Source organism: Opisthorchis viverrini (assembly GCF_000715545.1).
Source record: "Opisthorchis viverrini unplaced genomic scaffold opera_v5_158, whole genome shotgun sequence".
In the NCBI taxonomy this organism is placed as follows: Eukaryota; Metazoa; Platyhelminthes; class Trematoda; order Opisthorchiida; family Opisthorchiidae; genus Opisthorchis; species Opisthorchis viverrini.
This window is the reverse complement of record NW_008751812.1, coordinates 930,957-951,890: the sequence shown is the minus strand read 5'-3', so window position 1 is coordinate 951,890 and position 20,934 is coordinate 930,957. Positions and strand designations below refer to the sequence as shown.

The following is a 20,934-nucleotide window of genomic DNA, read 5'->3' as shown; positions in this document are numbered from 1 at the left end:
TGCGGAAATTCTAGAGAGCACGGAAGAAACTGTTTTGGCCCATTTTTCCTATTTCCTATAATGTTTCGAAGCCAGGTTCGGGGTGACCTGGCAGGCGCATCAAATCTATCGCCGACCTATGACCAATGAACGCATCTCAGCTGGTCATGCGAATTAACCACCGATACTCGGTGCAGTCTCGATTTCTCACTTTTTTCTACTGAGTTGGTCACGAGAGTTTAGTGATTGTGTGACAGTATTTTCACACAATTTCTCGAGCAGCTGGGCAAACAGGGAAGCCTCAAAATTGCATATCTTGTTATTTAATAGCATCGTTCCCAAGTGACTTTCATTCCATGTGAATGCACGGGGACTGAACCCTTTATTAGGGTTAGAATATTTGTCTCCGTAGGTTTTTTCACCTTATTCTGTGACACGGTGATGACGCTAGATGCAACATTTGAATGTAACATTTATGATGCTTTCAGAATGGTTCGTACTGAAGAATGACGTTAATCAAAAGTTCGCAATATCTAGTGCTTTTTTATTCTTCAAGGTAGGTTAGGGGCTGGAATGGAGTCAGATAACAGTCCGGAGTGTGTCATACACAGTCATGCCAGAAATTCTTTGTCCGATTGAAGTTTTCTCCAGGTATCGGGGTGATATAAGTTTGTTGGATATATTGTCTGGTCTGAGGACAACAAGAAATGCGGTGACACATAAGATATTATGCATAAATGGGACGTGATTTGTACAGCCACATCATTTTTTTCGGTGTATCTGTCTGGGAAGGAGAGTGTTCTGATGATGATACCGGTGTACGGGATACCAGGTGAGATATGGCACCCTTCGATAAACTTAGATCTATGCAGTCGATTCTCCGTCGAACAACCTGTCAGCTACTGATTCCACTAGTGACTGTACTCCCACATCTCACTTTTTCTAGTTGAGGCTGTGTAGCTGCAGTAGGTTTCCCAGAGGATGCCGCAGAATAGCCAATCGGCTTAGCTTATCATCTGTCTCCATGGACAAATCTTCGTCAAATATCTCTGCTTCCACAGTTCACTTGGATGAGTCCTAACTCGGCAAGCCCAACAGTACTTCCACAAGATGCATGTGAGGCAAGTATGCATTGAGAGGTTTCGTCTCTTTCTGATAGCACAAGAAACTTACTCGGAACTCAAACTTCTAGTCTGGCCTGAGCTGAGTGCTTCATAGAGAGGCTACACAATAGTTTAACGAGGGTGAGCGTTATTACTGGTTTGGGGTTACTCAGGTCATCCACAATTCTGAAAGCTGTCTTGGTTGTAGACGGGTACTTCTTTGAAGACAGTTTGGATCTTTGTATAACATGTTCGTGCTGCAGAAGGCTGGAGCAGTTGAACGAACTTCATTTGTAGAAATTGACGACAATAACAGGAACAAATAACCAATAAAATGACACAGTTAACTGAGACAATGTCGACTATCTGTCTAAAAATAGTCTGTTGGATCCGGTAGCCTGTGTCAGAAAGGCCACCAGCCATGTCGAAAAGAACCACTTAAAGTATATTTAACATACGGATTTATTGACTTGCCCTGTGCCTTCAGCATCATCTTGAAGCACAAATTAATTAAATTTGCCGTCCCTACAGAGAATCTTTTTGTCAAATTTCATTTGAATCAAATTTAACAAACTACTCATTGACAAAGTTTCAAGTAGCTAACCGAAGATGTAAACAGCAAAAGTATTAGTGCACAAGTTTTGTCATAAAAACTAGAACGTTTGTCAGAATTTCCTAGTTGACTTCGAAAGATGAAGCTTAAGCCCTACGTGGAATACGAGCAACTGTGCGTGCAAACCGAACAAATTCTGATCTATCAAAGACAATTCGACTACTGATTTGTTGTTCGTCAGATATTCGTGCGTCGACCCATGCTAGCAACTAGCTTGGTATGTTTTTTCATAAAAAAAAACCAGACGAATGACCGGTGGTACCATTTGATCCTGCATGACCGAATGCCATTTCATCTTTTGCTTCCCGAAACTGCGTACGGAAATTAAGGTACATTTTTTCAGCAACCTGCCAAGTTTGCACTGGTAATCTTATCTTACTACAGAGCATCAAAAACCATTTCCCGATTAGGAATCTCCTGGCAGGCTAACCGGTGTATCTCATCCTGCCGTCCGCAGACGAAAATTTTGCACATTCGTTATAAACGCCCGATCATTTTGCTTCTCAGATGAACGGAAGACACCAGGCGCATTTCAGGGCTCAAAACACCGGATAAGGGGCACCACAATGTTGTGGGAAACCCGTTGAGCTCACAAAATGATATCTTCAGACCGATCTCAAGAAAATATGAAACTCGCGTCAAGCAATCTTACAAATGATAAGGCGACACGCCCCCAGGATGTTATCTGAACTCGAAAAAAATTAGAAGTCAAGGGAGAGATCTTAACGCGCAGTGGGGCGCTCGGTGAGGGTTTATCACCCTTTTGTTTTTGTTTCATTTTGTACTAGAGCACCACAGTTATTGGATAAACCACTGAAATATCGTGATTTTGCCCTTATTCACTTTGTGCATTTGTCGTGGAATACAGGATGTGAGTATTTTACCTATTGGCGGTGTCATGAGAGTAGCAATGTTTCCAGCTCATCCATGCAAGTATAGAATATTTAAGGGATTACTCATCTTGATCGTGGTGACAAAATCTACATGTTGACGCCCAGAGTTAATGGATTTTATCAGGCTGCTTGATGACAAGCAAGTCAAATACCTGGTTGCTCCATTGGTGAATAAACTGAGCTGTCCAGTGGAACAGAAAATATACATTGATTAAAAAACTATAGAGTTCTTTCACGAACAAACTGAACAAAGGAAACAAATGACTCCTGGTGTGGAGAGCGTAGTTTGCTGGTTTACAGGAAGAAATATTTCGTGGCACGCTTGAAAGCAAATGTGACAGACGTTCGGAAACCACGGTAATAACCAAAACTCCATTCATTTTCCACGTTTATTTGAATCTGTCAACATTATTTCTGAGATGGGAAGCTTGATCCGAACGGAAATTTCTTGTAATTTGATCAGCAATTTGCATTTCTATCTCAATTTATACATTGTTCGTATCCCTGTTGGTATTTGGCTGTTTCCACGGGTCAGAACGAAGCAACTGTGTGTATCAAAATCTCAGTGTCATTTGTCTTGATATTTCGTTTCTTCCCATACATGTTGAATAATCTTTCCTTTGTTATATCTATTCAGCCGATCTATAAATCTATAAAACTGCCGTGATCTCGCTCAAGTTCCAAAATTCAGCCGTATAATTTTTAATTTAAGGGACTTTAACTAAACCAAAATACGCCCGTGGTGCTCTTCGGTTGATCGATGCAACCCAGATAGCCCTATCTTGCCTGTAGTGCCATTTGACTACACTTTATTACCTCTTGGTATGCTTATGAACTCCAAAATAACACCAATTTATCTGCATTATCATGCTTTCATACAACGCCCACGGGTCCTGTGAACACTGGTATGTACTGAGTACAGAACTTGTCTGTTTTCGTTACCGACTGGAGCTGACGAGGTGCGAGCGTCGTAGTTAAATACCAAACAGTTCGAAATTTGTTTTTCATCCCCCCTTTTATGAATATCTATTAAGTGAACCATTCATAACTTACCATCCCAATCACTCGCTGCTCATGAGCACACTTCAGCAGCAATTAGAGGAACTGCACAGATGATGGAATAATTTTCATGCTTTCACAAATTCCATGGCTTTCGTACTCGATGACGGATATACCAGAAATCCGCTCTACGTCATATTAGCCTGGTATCTGCCTGCGGCGTAGCCTTAAAAACCAGCGTTCAGTTGGGCAGTACAGCAGGAAACCACATGTTATCCCGTGCTGAAGAGGCTGACTTAGCCACTTGATAAACACTGTTTGAGAGTCATTTAGGTTCACAAATTAGGCGTTTAGATTGTCTGGTATAGAAGATTTGCAGAATGCTCTAAGTTAATTTGATGAAAGAAAATCAACAGACAGGTTTTTCGAAAGCCTCTTGTTCGCATATTGACGGAGAACGAACGAGATGCATTAGATCTACAAAGTGCAGCTCGCTAGTGTGAACAGTGTTAGCTGGTAAACATGAACCCAGTTGTCTGGTGCTTGATAGAAACTCCATGTATTATTTGTTCATTTGTTTGAAAAGTTGAAGCAGAATACCTTGTAGAAACACTTCCGGAAAACATCTAATTCTCTCCGTCTTTTAAATCGCTAACAAAGGTTACCTCTTTACGGTAGTTTGTCAATCAGAAATTGTGTGAGAGAAAACCGCTGATCCTCGAGCGAACCCCTTCAGTTTGATATTTACATAGCAGACTGAAATTTTCGAGCATGCAGTAGTCTCTAGTCAAGCGGATAGTTCAACCTGAACCGCAGTTCTGAGGTCAAAAAGGGCATCAGAATAGTTCAAACAATATTTGTTTTAGAAATAAGCACTGTTCAAAAGAATTTTATTTTGAACCCAGCCGCACTGATATGCCCTGATACGTACGTCTTAGCAACGTTGGGCGTTGCCCCAAACACCAATGGGTTCGAGATACACGACATGCTATTGTCTTTCTAAAAGATGAACAAGAATCCAATGAAGACGGTGAAGTCAAATGACCTCCACATACATATACGTGCGTTTCTGGCTGCGCAGTCGTGCGTGTGTATGTGCATTCTAGGCTATTGTCATTTCTCATCTCCTATCTAGTTCCATCGACGTGTGCCAGTTCCACGCCTCCGGAAGACAATACAACGGACGCGTTGCGGTCCAGTTCTCACGCGACTCTTACGTGTTGATTTTGTATTGTTCTCACGAAAGAATTGATTGGACAGAAGCCTTACTTTCGGTAGATAAGACTAGAGCAATGTGGTGACACGGTTAGAGCTACTAATGAAATTGTTATCCTCTGAACATCAACCTATTTCCGGCATGAAGAGAAAGTTCCGAAAACAGCAAGTGAACGGTGGAAGAAACGCGATGGTTGTTCACAACTGGACTGCTTCACTTACGTTAGAGGGATTTGTGAAGAATGGCAGAAAACGGTCAAGCAAATTTAACTGGCTCACTGAAGCAATGGAATCATTTTGGTCAACCTATTTTATCGAAACTCTGCTCAACAGTCTATGCCGAACAAGATATTGACTGGCTTTGGTCACCTTGTGGTAAGTCACGCGAATCAGGTCTAGGACAGACATAAGAATGATAAATGATTTTCTGTGCTATGCTTATGGATCAATATATTTTGTCTGTATTGACCACCTGAATTGCTGTTCGCATGTAAAGAGCGATAGGCGTATAGAACCGTTATCGTAACCAATGTGTTAGCTCAACCTAACCTCATATTAACTAGTGCTCGGGGTCTAGCAAACTTAAAGGCAATCGCATTTCCCATCGGTGGCCGAGGAATCCACTGAATAGCTTCACGTCTCCTGGGTGTAGCTTGGCAACTATGCCCATCTAATGTCAGCTAGTTTTATGCCCGAGGAAGCACAACCGTCGACTGTATCCTTTGTTGTTTATTGAGAATTTCCGATTACTCAAAAGTCGGTTGCACTGAAATTAATATTCAGAGTTGTTTTCAAACCTGGCTTATGTATGGTTCATCAGATAAATTTTATCGATCAAACAAGCAACAAAGTTGCTTTGGTGAACATGATTAACCTACATAAGAATGCATAATATACTTTGAATTGGCCATTACTCAAGGTTTACCCCCAAAATATTGATTGATCGTGAGTATCGAGGAAAATACGAAATTCCCGGAGAATTGTCATCTTTTCCACGGAGTCACTTTAGCGCTCTTTAGAAACGCCCGAAATGTCAGGAACAAAAACAATTTCCACCTAAGCACAACGTAGCCTTTTCGCTACGGTGCTAACACGGTTGTTAGGCCTGATTTATTCATAGCATACAACTAATGGGTACGGAGTCAATCGACCAGATATCAAGATATTCGTAGGCAAACAAACCATGCATAAAATCATACCTCATAAGATAGCCATCCTTCAGTCGGAATAAATGTTTTGTCACAAAATATTTCAAACTTTTTCCAAGAAACATTCATTAGCACTTACGTTTCATCACAAATCGCATTAGATGGTACTAAGGTTATGATATTCATTCCACGCCGACTCACAAAGTATTTCGAGGAGCGGCTACAAAATAGTATCGCGGAAAGCTTGACAGATGAAGTCAGGGAGCCGAGGTTATCAATATTAATGCTCGGAATATGCAACATATCTAAACTTGAATTATCAGTAATCGTGGTATATATTTTCCATAAGCCTAAAAAGGGGTAGTTTTATTCTATCGAAAATCAATGGATTTGGATAACAAAACCGATTCCCGGATGCACTGAGGTGGCCAAATTTGATCACTGGAATTGTCTGTCGTCTTTCCAACAGTATTAGACAACAATAAGATCTAATACTGTTTGGTAAAGATGCCAAGCTATTCCTTACACGTCCATCTGTCATTTTTATATGCTCAATCATTCCAAAAGCTCTTATCGCTCCATGGACCCCAGAATTTTTGCACGTGCTTCTTGGTGGTGCGAAGTTCATTGGTCGTTTCACTCGTAGTAACCAATTTTTTGCTGACCATTTAACTATCAGCTACTTTGCTCTCACCCTGTCCCACATTTCAATTTCTGGGTGTACTAAAAATGTCATTTAAAGTTGTTGAATGGGCATGAAAAACTCATGGTTTTGCATCTCTTTGTTTCTAAGGAGCTGGATTGGACCTGAAACAAATTCCTTTAGACGACTTTCGAAAAACTTTCGAAAAATGCATCAAGCGAAATGCAACTCATAAGCCGCGATCAGTTCCACTGATAACAGAATGGACCTTCTGCGGCACACATATGGATAGTAGCCGTGACAAAAAGACAAGCCTAAATAAGCCCTGGTTGCTGCTGTCGTCCCGTTCTGACTGAAAACAGACGGTCCTTTGCCTACGAGTATGAGGCTATTTTTCACTTACGAACCACGTGAATCCATACTTGCCAAGCCGACCCTGCCAAAGCACATGTGCTACAAACATGTGCTACAGGTATGTATTTGCGCTAAACCCTCGTTTTATTATCACTGGGCCACACATCCTGCTTCAGACATACTATTTACAACTTGCGACATTTGGAGAATAAGGTTTTATCCGGCAGTTCGCCAACTGGCCGTTGATCTGTTCACCGAACTTGCCAATTGACATGCAATCATTTCTTCCCCATACAAGAAGACATCATCAGTGCGCAATATATAGTGTAGTGTATAGTGACGAAACGTTTGGGAGTAAGTTGCTAAGTTCGGTGAACAGGCCAGCAGCAAATAAAGTCACTCTAGCTACCGAAATTTCGACACATTTCCAAAGTTCTACCTCCCAACGTGATCAGAGTTTTTCCTGGGTATTCTTCGCGTTATAGACAAACTACGCACTCATCCCTTTCGGGAAGTCACACCTACCGTACCGCTAACTTATGGATCATACTTTATTTGGTTACCAAAGATTTTGTGATGGCTGGTATGACCACAGCAGACTCGCACATAAAGATAAGTTAAATTATACTTCGCGTGTCAACTGAATTGCGATTAGCCTATAGTCAACGTTCATTGGTTCTACTGAAATCTGGCTACCTTTTGACTCCAAGGGGGTAAAGTGCAAAACCTTACTATGACCTCCATTTACCCTGTTTTAAGAAGATATGGATCTGGCGTTTTTCTGAAAATTCCGTCATCGTGAATCAAACGTTCGTGAATTTCACAAAAACCTCTTCTCCCACTACGAACTGCCGAATAGAATACACATAGACGTGTCGCTTTGGACGTGCCTTCCAACATCACTTTTTTTAAAGAACACGTACGGCGCATTCTGTGATTCCTTCCGTCTATTAGTGAAGGAATTTCCGGTCAGCCAGTCGTACTAGGATTGCAAATCTCGTCATTGGTCTGGTGTTGCCTCATCAACTTATTTGACAGACGCACCGGTTCAGTCTTACTTGCAAATGAGTATATTTCGTCCGAAACCTGTTACAGTGGGCTTGTCCGTTTACATTCGTATCTCCGGTAAAGGTGTACAGATTAGTTAACTACCTGCCCCATCAACGGTGTGTTTCCATTTTGTTTTGCTATCGTCTTGCTCTACTCTCTATCTACTCTGCTCTATCGTCTTGCTTGGGCGGGTGGGAATGAGACCTACAATATGATTACTATCAAAGACGAGATTGGCGTTTATAGTATTCTAAAGGCCTTCACTATCGGAAGAAATTGTTCTTTATAAGGCATTTCAAGGAACTCTTCGCCACTTATTTGAAATTGCCATGCCAGTAACAAATCTTAATTTCATAGTTTTCACATGTTAATAGATTACAGGTTCCTCAGGAATAATTTATCCATCCTCCGAGTGAATATCTTAATCCACCCAATTTTTCGGGCAAACAGTTCATTCTTTCCATCGAATTCTGTCAAATTCCTACCTTGCACTGGTCCAAGCCACGTTGATGTGTTTTCTATATGGACAGCTGGAATGAGAAACGTAGAAAACAAGCTTGTTTCTTGCCGTCAAACGTGCTTGGTACGCGGCACGACTCTAATTAGGTCTGATCACTGCACCATTCGAGTTTTACCCAAAGTTTACTGTAGACAGAGCAACCAAACAATAATCTATAATCAGGAACGATGAATCACCAGCACATTCCTACTACACGTTCCCCCGGAAATCTTCGACATGTGGTTGAGACCATAGACTTCACCGTTTTTGAAGACGAGATATGTCTGCCCCGTGTGACGCACATTTTCTACCTAAGTTACCGTCTGAACTTTTGTTGTTAAAGGGAAACTTGGAACATGAAGCACAGATCGTCTCACCTCAACCGCGCTCAGAAAGCTCAGGGGATGCATGGAAAAAGCCCACAGATTCAGGGCGAAGACTGCTACGGAAGAATGTTTCTCTCCCACTCAGTTTGAATGCCGTCTGTGCGAAGTGGTGAGCGATTAAGATCCGCTTGGGTCAAAGGCTTAACCCACAACTACCTCCGTTATACTCACATATACATGTCACTAGGCCATCTGTTATTAGATTTACACATTATTAAAGGGCCCAGATATCCAACCTGAATCAACCTTTCCGAAACACGCTGATCTTCAATCGACGAAGAGTTGCTCAGACGAAGCTAGCATTGGCGTTGAATCGCTGTTGTTCAGAAACCTCCTTGTTCGCATACCAATTATCCAATGTTGGTTTGCCACTGGATGGGGAGTAAACAGAATAATAATGACACTTTAGTGATATTTAATATTATATATATATATATATATATATATATATATATCTGAGTTGTGGAAACGTGGTGGCTCACCAAAACTCAGTCTCATTTCAAATAACTCGGNCTGAGTTGAGTTGTGGAAACGTGGTGGCTCACCAAAACTCAGTCTCATTTCAAATAACTCGGTTTTTATGACAGCGCCAGATAGGATGATCTTCGGTACATCAAAGACATTGACAGGGGCCGGTTAGGACGAACATGACGTTGAATACAAGGCACAAGGATCTAAACTAACGATGTAGGTTGTCCTTGACACGCATTTCCGAAGCCATCGCTCAGCTGTAGCACCCTTCCGGTGCCTAGCTGCCATGCCACCCGGAGGAAGCACGAGGGCTGGGATACTGCCAGGTTGCCCAAGCCTAGACAGGGGAAGTCGAGTGCCAAATGTCGGGTTCGAACCACGGACCTTCCGGTCGGTAAATTCGCGCTCTAACCACTTGGGCTATCTCGCGGAAGCCATGGACGTTGCTGGTCTGTCTCCATGAGCTTTATGAACGTCCAAAGTTCAGATGATCAGGAAATTCTGTCGCTTATACTTCCCGGAACCAAAAATCCTTCACACTGCTTGAAAACAGCGCGGAGAAGTCACAAACTACTGTCAATGATTATGTTGTCTCAAGGAGCCGTTTCGTTTTTATACATTGTCGTTTCCGACTTGAAGCGGAATGAACAAGTACACAAAATCTTTTTTAAGAAACAGACTGTTTTTTAAACATCTCCTTTGCTCCGTAAACAGTGTTGATAAAAATTGTATGAAGTTATTCATTTAATCCTGCTCATCGCAGTTTTTGGATTGCCGAAAACAGATCATATGGTGATAGAATGGGTACACTCTGTTTTTACCAGCTTCTTGATGGATAGCTTAAGTAAAAGGCATATTGTTCTCCGTAAACTGTTTGATGACGATTTCCACCAGTTACCTTTTTATGTGATCAGTTGTTCTCAGAAACGAATATTGCGTAAACTAGTGTCAGTGATACTCAAACAATCTCGTTCAGCTGCTAGTCCTTGGAAAGAAGATAGCCTGGACCTGAATGATGCATTCCACCCCGTCTAACTTTCCAGTTCTGCCAGGTTGCTCTGTTTGTTTACTTTTGCGGTCTTCTTGTATAGGTCTACGCTTTCCGAGTATGCCATATAGCCCAAGTGAATCGGTCTTTTTCAATAATCTGCCACCATCGAGGGATTTTTCTAGTGTTGTCGTATTCTGATTTTCTCAACAACTGTTTGTAATTCGGCCGGAAAAACTGAGTGTTAGTTAAAATAACATGCCCATCAGAAGCAGTAGGTCATTTAGGATAAAGTATAGGAAACACATTTTACACCATTTGAGCTGACTGTGTGTGACGTGCTCCTCATACTTCTAGTCTACCAACACTACCTCGACCTAATATTTTTAAGTTCCTCCGAACACATATTACACTCCGTTCGGGCAGCCCTGGGGCTAAATGCAGGTGTATGAAATACACAGAAATCCATCTCTTCAAGAGCGATTTCGAATTAAGATTACCTTAGTACGGTCTTGTGAGACTGAGCTTGGAAAAGAAGTCGTTTGAGGGACCAGTCACCAAAAGTGTCCACCGTAAGCCAATTCCCTTCTCAGTTCAAAACAGGACGCGAAACCTGTGCACTGGTACCCAGCACAAATCTGACCAACCATTTTACAACCAGGGTTGTTATCTTGGTAGCTATGGCCTGTGAAAAGTCTGCATGGTGATACTTCACTGGTTCCCTGTAGGAGAGAACACTTAAAGGGAACAACTACGATCTGTCGTGGACAAGCCCTGACGGGTTTAGAAGCTTCAAAGTACCGACCAAAATTAGTCCCTTTTTAACAGATTATTCTAAAGTTACCGTGTATGTTACTTCACATAGCGAGTGCTCAATGATACATCTTATCATTTGAACGATCCAAACATGTTTTTTTCCGTCTGGACCTTCTACTCGATCGTAGAATATCGAAGAAACTTCATCCTATGAGTTAACAAGAAACAACTTATGGAGATAGACTAACCACTAGCCAAACACCTTAGAAACAACCAGTCGTATCATCTCCATAAGATCTAATTGAGCCTTCCCGGCGAGACCACCTCAATAGATAAATAGACAATTCATAGGGGATCACCATTCAACAGTGAATGATTTTAGGGAAAGAGAAAATTATTGAATCACGTTCTGAGAATCTCTCTTTATCAACTGCAACAAATTTACGGTCACCATTTGGAATCACGAGCATTTTTCTCCACGTGATTCTTAATGTCCATCTCACCCCAAATGATATCTTATTTTGTTTGAAGACGATAATTTCACATCTTCTACGCTAATATGTTAAATTTCTGCCATTCGATCAAGCCTATTTTTGAACAACGCTGTAGCAAGTGTTGGAGTCGGTTCAGTTGGTGGATACTCGAAGTTTAAGCCTGAGTAAAGTGCGTCCAGTTAAGAGGTTTTGGATGGTATAGAAGGTAGACTTTTGACCGGTATTCAAATTCGGGTCGGACCGAAACATGTCCAGTAAATACGGTAAGCAAAATACGGTAACCGAAATTATTTTTTTATTTCCACAGAATACAGAAACAGTAGTGAATCTGGAACGTTTCAAGGGATATTCTGAGTGGATGACCAGCTGTTTCACACTTGGGAAGACAAATTTTTCTAGATAACAAATCACTGACTAGACGTGAATTTATGATGAACCCAAAGGTGGGTCGAGTAGATCAAAGCTCCTGTAATGCAACTGTGAAGTTGAACTCGGAAGCCACATTCCAGGATTCGCCCAACCTAGTACCGCAAAACAACCGATGACATGTTCAAAGATGTAAAAAGAACCACGTTAGGCCGTCATCTTCAGTGGAATAAACCTCAGTGGACGAAACGTTACACTTGTGAGGATGAATTAGGCAGAACGAAGTAAATGTCACTGAATCACAAGCTTTATCATTTCAACTTAATTCAAAAACACTCAGCGGAATCTAGCTGAATAACAGTTCCATTGTGAAACAAGTGGCTTATCGGTAAGGTTCAAACCGTCCGCATGCAACTACACCTCCAGCCTCTAGTATTTTTTTCAGGATATTATTTCTGGTATCTGCTAAGCTCTGGCGAAATTTCGTGCAGTCTACGATCTAAAGAATGCCACTTTTGTTATTTCTACGGACGGAGGAGCCGTACGTCGCTTTTTAGGCTAATGAACGATGGAGATGACCACCCACCTGGACAATGGGAGGCAATCCTAGAGAAAATCGGATAACTTTTGGTACACGAACGATGTTCGGATTATGCATTTGTCATATGCACTGACCACAACAATTTTCACAACCGCGTTGCACCTCCAGAAAGTCCACTTGGAAAGGATTGAATTATCACTCTAAAAGCTTTAACCCCGTGGACGAAAAGCGGTTCTGGTAAGGACCCTTCTTCACAGACTGTATGGTATATCACCCCTGGAACATCCCAGATGAGTTGGGATTGCTCGGACGCCTCGGCTGAGGATTATTACCCGGTGGAATCCATAGGGAGATACTTTGGTGCCACGCCGTTTTAACTGTTCCCAAAAAGCCATTCCGCTTATCGTTATTGTTTAAAGAGGAGTAAATTATCATCCCTGATTAAGCGCTGTCGAAAGTACCTACATTGCCGTTCAGTTAGCACCTTTTCAACAAACTAATAGCACTCTAATTCGATCAAATATATCCACCTGTCTGGCGCGTCAAAGCCAACTAGGTCTATCAATTTGACTGTATCTGCAGAGAGAGAACCAGGAGGTACCTTGAGACACAAACAGGGGAGCACGTACCGAAGTGGAACATCAGAGAAGTTGCTCTGTCTCAAATCTGTCATCACTGAACTCTTCCTACATGGAGATCATGTCGTAGAATCAACAACAGCTCGCGAAGTGTTTTCAAACCCAATCACTGACAATCGAGAATTGCTTAGGCAGCTCGAGTATATCATTTTAATTCTCTATTATGAACACAAAGGCAAAAAACTAGTGATTCGTCTTTAATCCATTTACCACACGTATTCTTTTCTGCCATTTATTTAACTTTCCCGTATTATGTAACCGTATTGAACTACTGAATTCACTCAGAGCAGTGAATGGCGCATTTGACACGCTTTGATGTCTACAACCTAGCTGACTTCAGGTACTCTGCTATCGTTAAATCAACTAATTTAACTATCCTTCCCGAGCCTCAAGAATAACGCCACTTTTAGAGGACTGCTTAGCTTAATATCTAGAATGACTAGAATCTTTGTACATAAGACGTCAACAACCTGAAGAAGTTTATGCTGATGCGCTATTCAGGATGAGTTGTATTCTAATCATTCCGGTCGAGGAGAACCGGATATCTTGCTGATGGTATTTTTCCCTAGCTCCCACAATTTTCGGTGCGGTTATTCCACAGCCTGGTTGAATCCCTTTAAGGCTGTCCATCCATTAGCAGAACCTAAAAGGCTTTTTTCGTACTGGTCTCTGTGTAATTGGACTGCTGTGTATTATTCGCTGTTTTGCTCGCTGCAAGAACGCACTGCCGGTTGGAGCTCCCAAGTTTAGGAATGATCAATAGAAGTCTTCCATTCATATACCGTTTATGGTTTGATCTTCCAACCGCTGCAACGTTTATGAGGCCCCAAGTAACACAACATAGATGCAGTGCTCTATACTTCTTAGTACAATCTCCGATATGAACTTTACTCATAAGAAATAATGATTAGATTCCAGCCAACACCAGTTAAAAATTGTGTGAGCACAAATAAATTCAGAAAAGCGGTTGCTAGCGTACTGATCACCACGATAAGATGATTTTTGTCGGCGCCATGTGCTTTTCAATTCTGACTATTGAGTGATGCAGGGAAAGTTACAGAACATACCAGTGAAGCTCTATGAGCAAAAAAGTAAGTAGTTATGACACACTCAATACAGTACACAAATGGAAGGAGAAAACCATTGAAACAAACTGCTTGTCACACTACCAAGTCTCCAATACCCTCAGAAGTGCCCGTAATCTGTTGCTACGAAAGAAATTCGGCTTAATAGACACTTTCATTGTTCAACCCAAGTTAGCTTGACAACGAATCGCACGTGGTGGTCAACCACATTTAACCAAAAGGGGTAGGTGAATAGGGCGTGGCAAATACTGTGGTGGCTAACGGTCACATTGATTCGAATTTTTCTTCTAAGCCAATACGACGGTTACGGAAAAGCGGTGGTGCTCAAAAATTTTCCTCCATTATTGCTTCATCTGGACTGCTCAGATGTCAGTTGAAAATTGGTACTGTACAACGCCTAGGGCGAGTCTGAAGCAGTAGGTAAATGTACCTACAATCAAACCGTTGACAGCAATATATTTCAGTTGGGAGTTGCGCCTATCCGTTTTTCTAGCCACTAAAACGCGGATTCCGAATGCTTTGAGCTTTGACGGAACCGGATTAGATTGTTGATGGGGCAACTTAATGTGGCATGATATCCATATGTACGTAAAACTTTAAGTTGTTAGGCGTTTTATCCCCCATCCCGAGAAAAGCCTTCAGTCACTGTCTGATAATTTATATCATCGAGAAGGGCTATTCGGACCACTTATCAGGAACGCGATGTGATTCCCACAGGTTGTGTTTCGCTACTTCTCGACCATACGCCAGAATTTTGCTTAGAGTTTCACCTTGAAACCAACCGTCGTTAACTTTTGGATCACTCAGGGTGGTGATAAATACAGATGATAACAGTGGGGATGAAACTTATGAAGTTTACTTATGTTAGACATGCTTTTCCACAACCTTGAAATGTATCGTTTTCTCGGCCTTTTTAACTAAGCCTTCCAGGTGTAACGGTAAGTAAAATCTGACGTTTGCTCTATACAGCCTCAATTCAAGTTTTTTTCGACAGAAAATCTTAAGGTTACCTAATTCTCAACTACCTAACGGCAAGAAACGATTTTCAGATGGCAATTATGATGCTACACAAATACAATTGGGGAACGCAACAAGTCTATCTAAATGCCGATTAGATGAGAGGGTTCGACCGAGCCCATTCGATGACTTCGGTCGTCATAGCGCAACTTAAGGACAGAGAGCACAATTAATATTGAACGCTGTCACATCCAAAAATGTGATGAGGCTTTTGGAGCCATTTCGTATATTGTCTCTGAATGTGCCAATACTGCCTAACCCGTCAAATGCACCCATTTTCCTGCGATAAGAAGGCCAAGGTGATAGTTCCGCATGACAGCGAGTTGAATTATTCGGTCTAACAAACGAAATCGTGCTTAGTTTCTCATTGTCGTGCGGGATTAGGTCGTTTGAAATTGTCGTTCTTCCTAGAAACATTTGACATTGGCTGCGTCTTCCCCAATATAATAGGATTCACAACTTTTCTTCATGGGTGCTAACGTCGACCTCCATGGAGCAAAATTAAGACCCTGAGAGGGCAGCTTGAACTTTTTAGAAGTAGAGAACTTTATAGGAGTCTAGCTGGGAATTCTTTCTATAGTGTGTCCCTCTTTGAAGAGCCTCTTAGATATCGGAGACTGGCAACACAAGTGTCTCTCCGGAAATGGCCAAGACGTGAACTCGAATAGAACAAGCGAGCTATGAAAACAAACCAAATTTTGAAGCAAGTACAAGTAGTTATCCAACAGACGTACTTTTGATAAAGGACATTCCTTCACTTTCCACATCCTGCTTCCTGAGGAACAATTCGCCCATCGGAAACACTTTGTTGAGAACGACCAGATTAAATTTGTCGGTCACGTGCGGGTAATAAAAGTGGACTGAAACTCTTTTGGGTCCTATGGTCGAACACAAATAGGCTGCACATATTGTAGCAGAAACACAAAACTTCTACTGAAGCAAACCTGTCCGGTTATTATGAAATAAATGCGGGATGAAAGGATGAAACTAGTCAGGGAAACTCTGAGTTACCAATTTGGAGATTTTTGATCATCGCGTTCAGAAATCAGGGTACCAACTGCATACCGAAGCACTCCCAAAGCTTAGGTGCCTCAGTAAGATAGAAATAGTTGTCCATCGATTCCCTGCCTCCTAACTCGTGTACGGTTTATGAATGTTCTCATAAACTGCGATCAAAAGGAAGTTTATTGCAACTGCAGACAAGGTCACAGTAATACCTACGTTGTGAGTGTACATTGGTGGGTTCACTTAGATTCCAGCTCAAGGGCCATAGAGCTCGAGGATGATTCAACTCATATTTCTCCCACAGACACTGCGTCCATATGTTGGAATGTCGACTGTGACTGGGTAACAGAGTTGCAGAACAATATTCATCAAGTGTAGCAGTTGATAGGACGGCATCCTGCTTCAGCAACTCCCAAAATGTTCAGTGCAGGTTGCGGAGACCGGACTGCTTTGGTTTGAACAAGTCCTTCCCATGATCGTGCATTAGGGCGGGTAGAACTGTTGAGAGGTACCAAATGATTGTATGATTGGAAAGATCAGAACGCAAACCCACTGCAACGACAGACACAGTACCCGAGACTAAGCATGCCAGAACTTATCTGTTACGAAGTCTACAAGTATCGAACCAATAATAATGGGTATTCACAATAAGAGGAAGCTTTGCGCAACAATCTCATAAGCCAGTCAGTCTCATTGGTCAATTAAGTTGGTCGTAACGGAGTACTCAACTGAATTCAGTTAGATCTCCACTGTATGATATCCTAATTCAACTGAATATACTGCACAAAGACAATGTAGACGTTATTTTGAAGAGGTCTTTCAATGAGGTATCTCCTTCAACAAAGCTGACTTTATCTGAAGTCGTACTGAGGAAAGTAATTTGGTCACACCAATCGTTGTCTACTGGTCGGTATGCACATATCCCTAGTTTAGGATTCAAGTAAGAACAGTAAGAACACCAATGTTTATTCAAACTCAGTTACCGAAATATGAAGTGAATTAATCACACATTTGGTTTGTTCTGCTGCGTCGTTCAAAGCGATCCAGTTATCACAATTTTTTAACTATCCGAATTTGCCAGCATAGCACCAGAAAGCAACTGCAGAACGAAAAGGCGCTCGTACTCGAAAGGGATCGTTACGAGTCGTTGTACTGATAAGCTGATCAGCCAGCCAATCCGTGAGATACGTTTAAGGGGAGTCGATTGCGATTTCGGTAAGTTTAAACAAATATTATTACGTTTCACTGTGGAATGGTGGTTCGTCCAATAAACATAGTACCGTGGGTTGCCATAGGAACGTCTTGACCACAGATACCGACCAGTTTGGAAAGCTCAGTACCGTGTGCGTCAACTGTACTGAAGAATGCAAACCTTTGTTTGATTTTTCCAACTTACCTCTCCAAATGAAGTAAGAATAGCTTCAACCAGCTGCGACGGAAACGGTCAAGAGACGTTGTCATCCATCAATAACAATGATGTATGAACATGAGAAATTTCCGGCTGTTAACCCCTCTATGCATTAAAATTACACCCACACACACAATGCAGTTGTACGAAAATGGCCTTGGTAGTCTTCAATGTTGCTGTCATCCTTTGTAAAGACAAAACAATAGCTCCAAATTTGCGGCGCACTCGGTTGCCAAGCCAACCGGTCGGAAGCGGTCTCAATGAGTAGGGATTGTTACCCTGCCACCAACCAGAACAATAGTGGATGAACCGCTGGTGACTCCTTAAAGACAACGATGACGCTAGGCGCTGCGGCATACTCTGTGAAGGTATAACTGAATATCAACCAATAAACAGTAGTACCGTCGTCTATAAACCTTAAAGTACGGTTCACTGTATTGCCAAAAAAACTCGGATATATCACGCTAATATAATAGGCCACGTGAAATCACGTCAAAGCAATCAGTGTAGCTATGGACATTGCTAGACAGTCGACAGAAGTCACGGCTGTAGCGTCGGTGTCATTTTTGGATAGACCATGCCGACTCTGCCGATACACCTCTATCAGCAGGTGAAATAGGTACAGTGTGGACATAATTCAATAAGTGGTAATTTCTTGTGTGGTTAAGTTGATATGCGATTGCAGACTATTATCGCACTCTGGTGAATGCTGTAAGAGAACAGTACCGTTACCTATAGGGGTGCACTGCTGTAAAACCACGGGCTTCCATATCGTAACAACCGTGTTTGCTACTATTCTGCTGATATTTAAGGTTGGAAGTTGAGTACCAGCTGCGTGTCTGGTGGAGGTACGATCATGCAACTTGGATTAACGACAACCTGCTCGGTTCCCCCAACAACCTGTGCAACCCTAAATCAATCACATCTGAATTGTAGTCTGATGAACATCCAGTTGCGTTGCTGGATTGCATGACAAAAGCTAATTAGCTGTGCACCGAAAACCGACTTATCAGTAGTGTAAACCACCGCTCATGTCATCTCATCGGCGGTAAAAACATGGATGAACAGAACGAATTTTCAGGTGAAGTTTCAAAAAGCAATGCGAGGTTGAGCGCATCCAAACAGTGCTGAGAAACGACTACCCTGTTTCATCAATACAAAACACAAACAGGCAAAATTATACCAGAACAACTAATATCACACGAACGTCTCAAACGACTGAACGGATACAGTATGAAAAAGATACAGAAATTAATGTATACATGGCGTTTTGACTAGGCAATACATTAGAAGCAATTAATGCACCCGAGAGACAGGATGTAGTGTGGGAATTGAAAAACCTAGAGATCCAAGGGACTAGTAGGAAATTCCACTAATGAATTACTGGATACAAAATATACACGTTTCCCAATCCAGAAGCTTAATGAAAAATGCTAAAAATGAAACTGTATTTTATGCCACGGCAGAGTAACAAAATACTATCTGGTCAGGCCAAAACATGTCAAGGAAACCTGCCACGGTACACAAGGTTACTGCGCAGGAACTTCAGAAATTCACGCTCAACCCGCAGTGACGGCTAGTAACACTCTACGTATGGACAGGGTTGACTACCAGTTAAAAGTATGAACTCGCAGATATAGCCAGCCTATTCGAAGTTAACATAACCCACATATCCAAACTCGAACTTGATAACCCCTAATTGAGCACAGCATACTAACCTTCTGAATACTGACGCACGTGTTCCTTTGTATGTTTCTTCGATTACTTCGCCTCAAATGACGGTTTCTCAAGATGACCGGAATGTTGAGTATGAAAAATCTAGCATATTCCTTCTACTGAATGATTTGATACGCGAAGCGCTCAAACTACTTGATTACATTTGGTACGGACAATCTGACATACTAGCTGTAAGCCGATGTCTACATGTTTGTGGAAGTGGCGATCCACTGAACTTATAGAATTTGATTACGATCGACTAAACTGAACCAACGTATAGCGGCCCAATCGGAGAACACAGGAGACCATCAACTGGATGGCGTCTTACCGATGAGTCTACAAACTAGGCGGCAAGGAAAGCCGTTACTAGCTCTCCGAATAAGTGGCAGAATCCTGAGTCGAACTCGGCGTAAACTAGTGGAAAGAAGATACAGCGTACGAAGTAATACGATGTAAACCAGGACGGGTAATCATGTATGTGCGGTCCGTTAGTAGCCCGAGAAAATTCAGATGAAGTTAAGTGAATTTCTCGAACCATATCGACGCATTAAGTGGATCTGAAAAACTGATTAGGAAGTAATCCCATCGACACCAAGGACATCAAAATAACCACTCTGGATAAGATCGGAAGAATTGAGACACCGAATAGTCTGATTACTACCGAAATACAAAAGTAAGTTCATAAAGCATGGAAGTGCATAAAATAACTGGCCCACCCAAGAACCATCAACTAAGTTTGCAATAGCCATTCTTCAGAAGTAAATATAGACGCACTGTTGCAGGTCGAGTAATCAAAGCTAGGCCTACGGGGGGATTTCGGTGAAATAAGTCTCAAACAATGAATTGCGGTTCGAGACAAGACAAACCATAAATAATTCAGAAACTAAAGTGAAAGAGATATTCGCATTTCGGTTGTCTGAGTTTTTTTTTCAGATTCCTGTGCTATGTTAGTTGGTGAACAGAATCAGACACACACACGCACCAACGTGAATCCCAGCTGAATGTCTCGTTTGCGATGTCCGACTAACTGTGCTGCACAAATCCAACCTACTGTTTCAACTGATGAGATATTTGAGCCATCGCAATGTATTTTCTTGAAACACTACATTATTCATAAAATTGCTGAAAACTCTCGGAGAGCCCAAGACCGACTACAACCAAATCATTTTGAAAATAAGTGCAATTCGCACATTGTAAAATTTAGGTTCGAGCAAAACAAAGTGGACGGAAACTCATGGACTATTTGATGAGCTCCAAGAGGGGAGAGTCTCCAGCATACATATGAGTTATGCTCTGTCAAGAATCTAAGTATTTTCCTAGGTGAGATAATATCTTAATATGTTCTCCGGTGTAATGAGCACAACCTCTAAAATGGAACATGTCAACATTAAAGGGAAACGGCTGCTCGAATATATCGCTAAAGAAACTAGTTCTACCTACAAAATAGTGAAAGATCCTTGAGTCACCCTTCAAGCCCGAAATACCCTTTTCAAACACCGGCGATAGGGAGCGGATGCTGACTGCGGCTTATTCTTAGGCGGAATTCCACACAGATACCGCTCGCAGT

At 41.8% G+C, this 20,934-nt stretch overlaps 1 protein-coding gene across 1 annotated transcript; it reads left to right on the top strand.

Annotated features, from left to right (window-relative positions):
- Positions 1-5,044: 5,044 nt before the first annotated feature.
- T265_07043 (hypothetical protein) lies at positions 5,045-20,368 on the top strand (the record flags this gene model as incomplete). The annotated part of the gene is made up of 2 exons (XM_009172467.1): positions 5,045-5,177; positions 20,301-20,368. The coding sequence occupies 2 exons, from the start codon at positions 5,045-5,047 to the stop codon at positions 20,366-20,368; spliced, it is 201 nt and encodes a 66-aa protein (XP_009170731.1).
- Between the last annotated feature and the right edge of the window lie 566 nt (positions 20,369-20,934).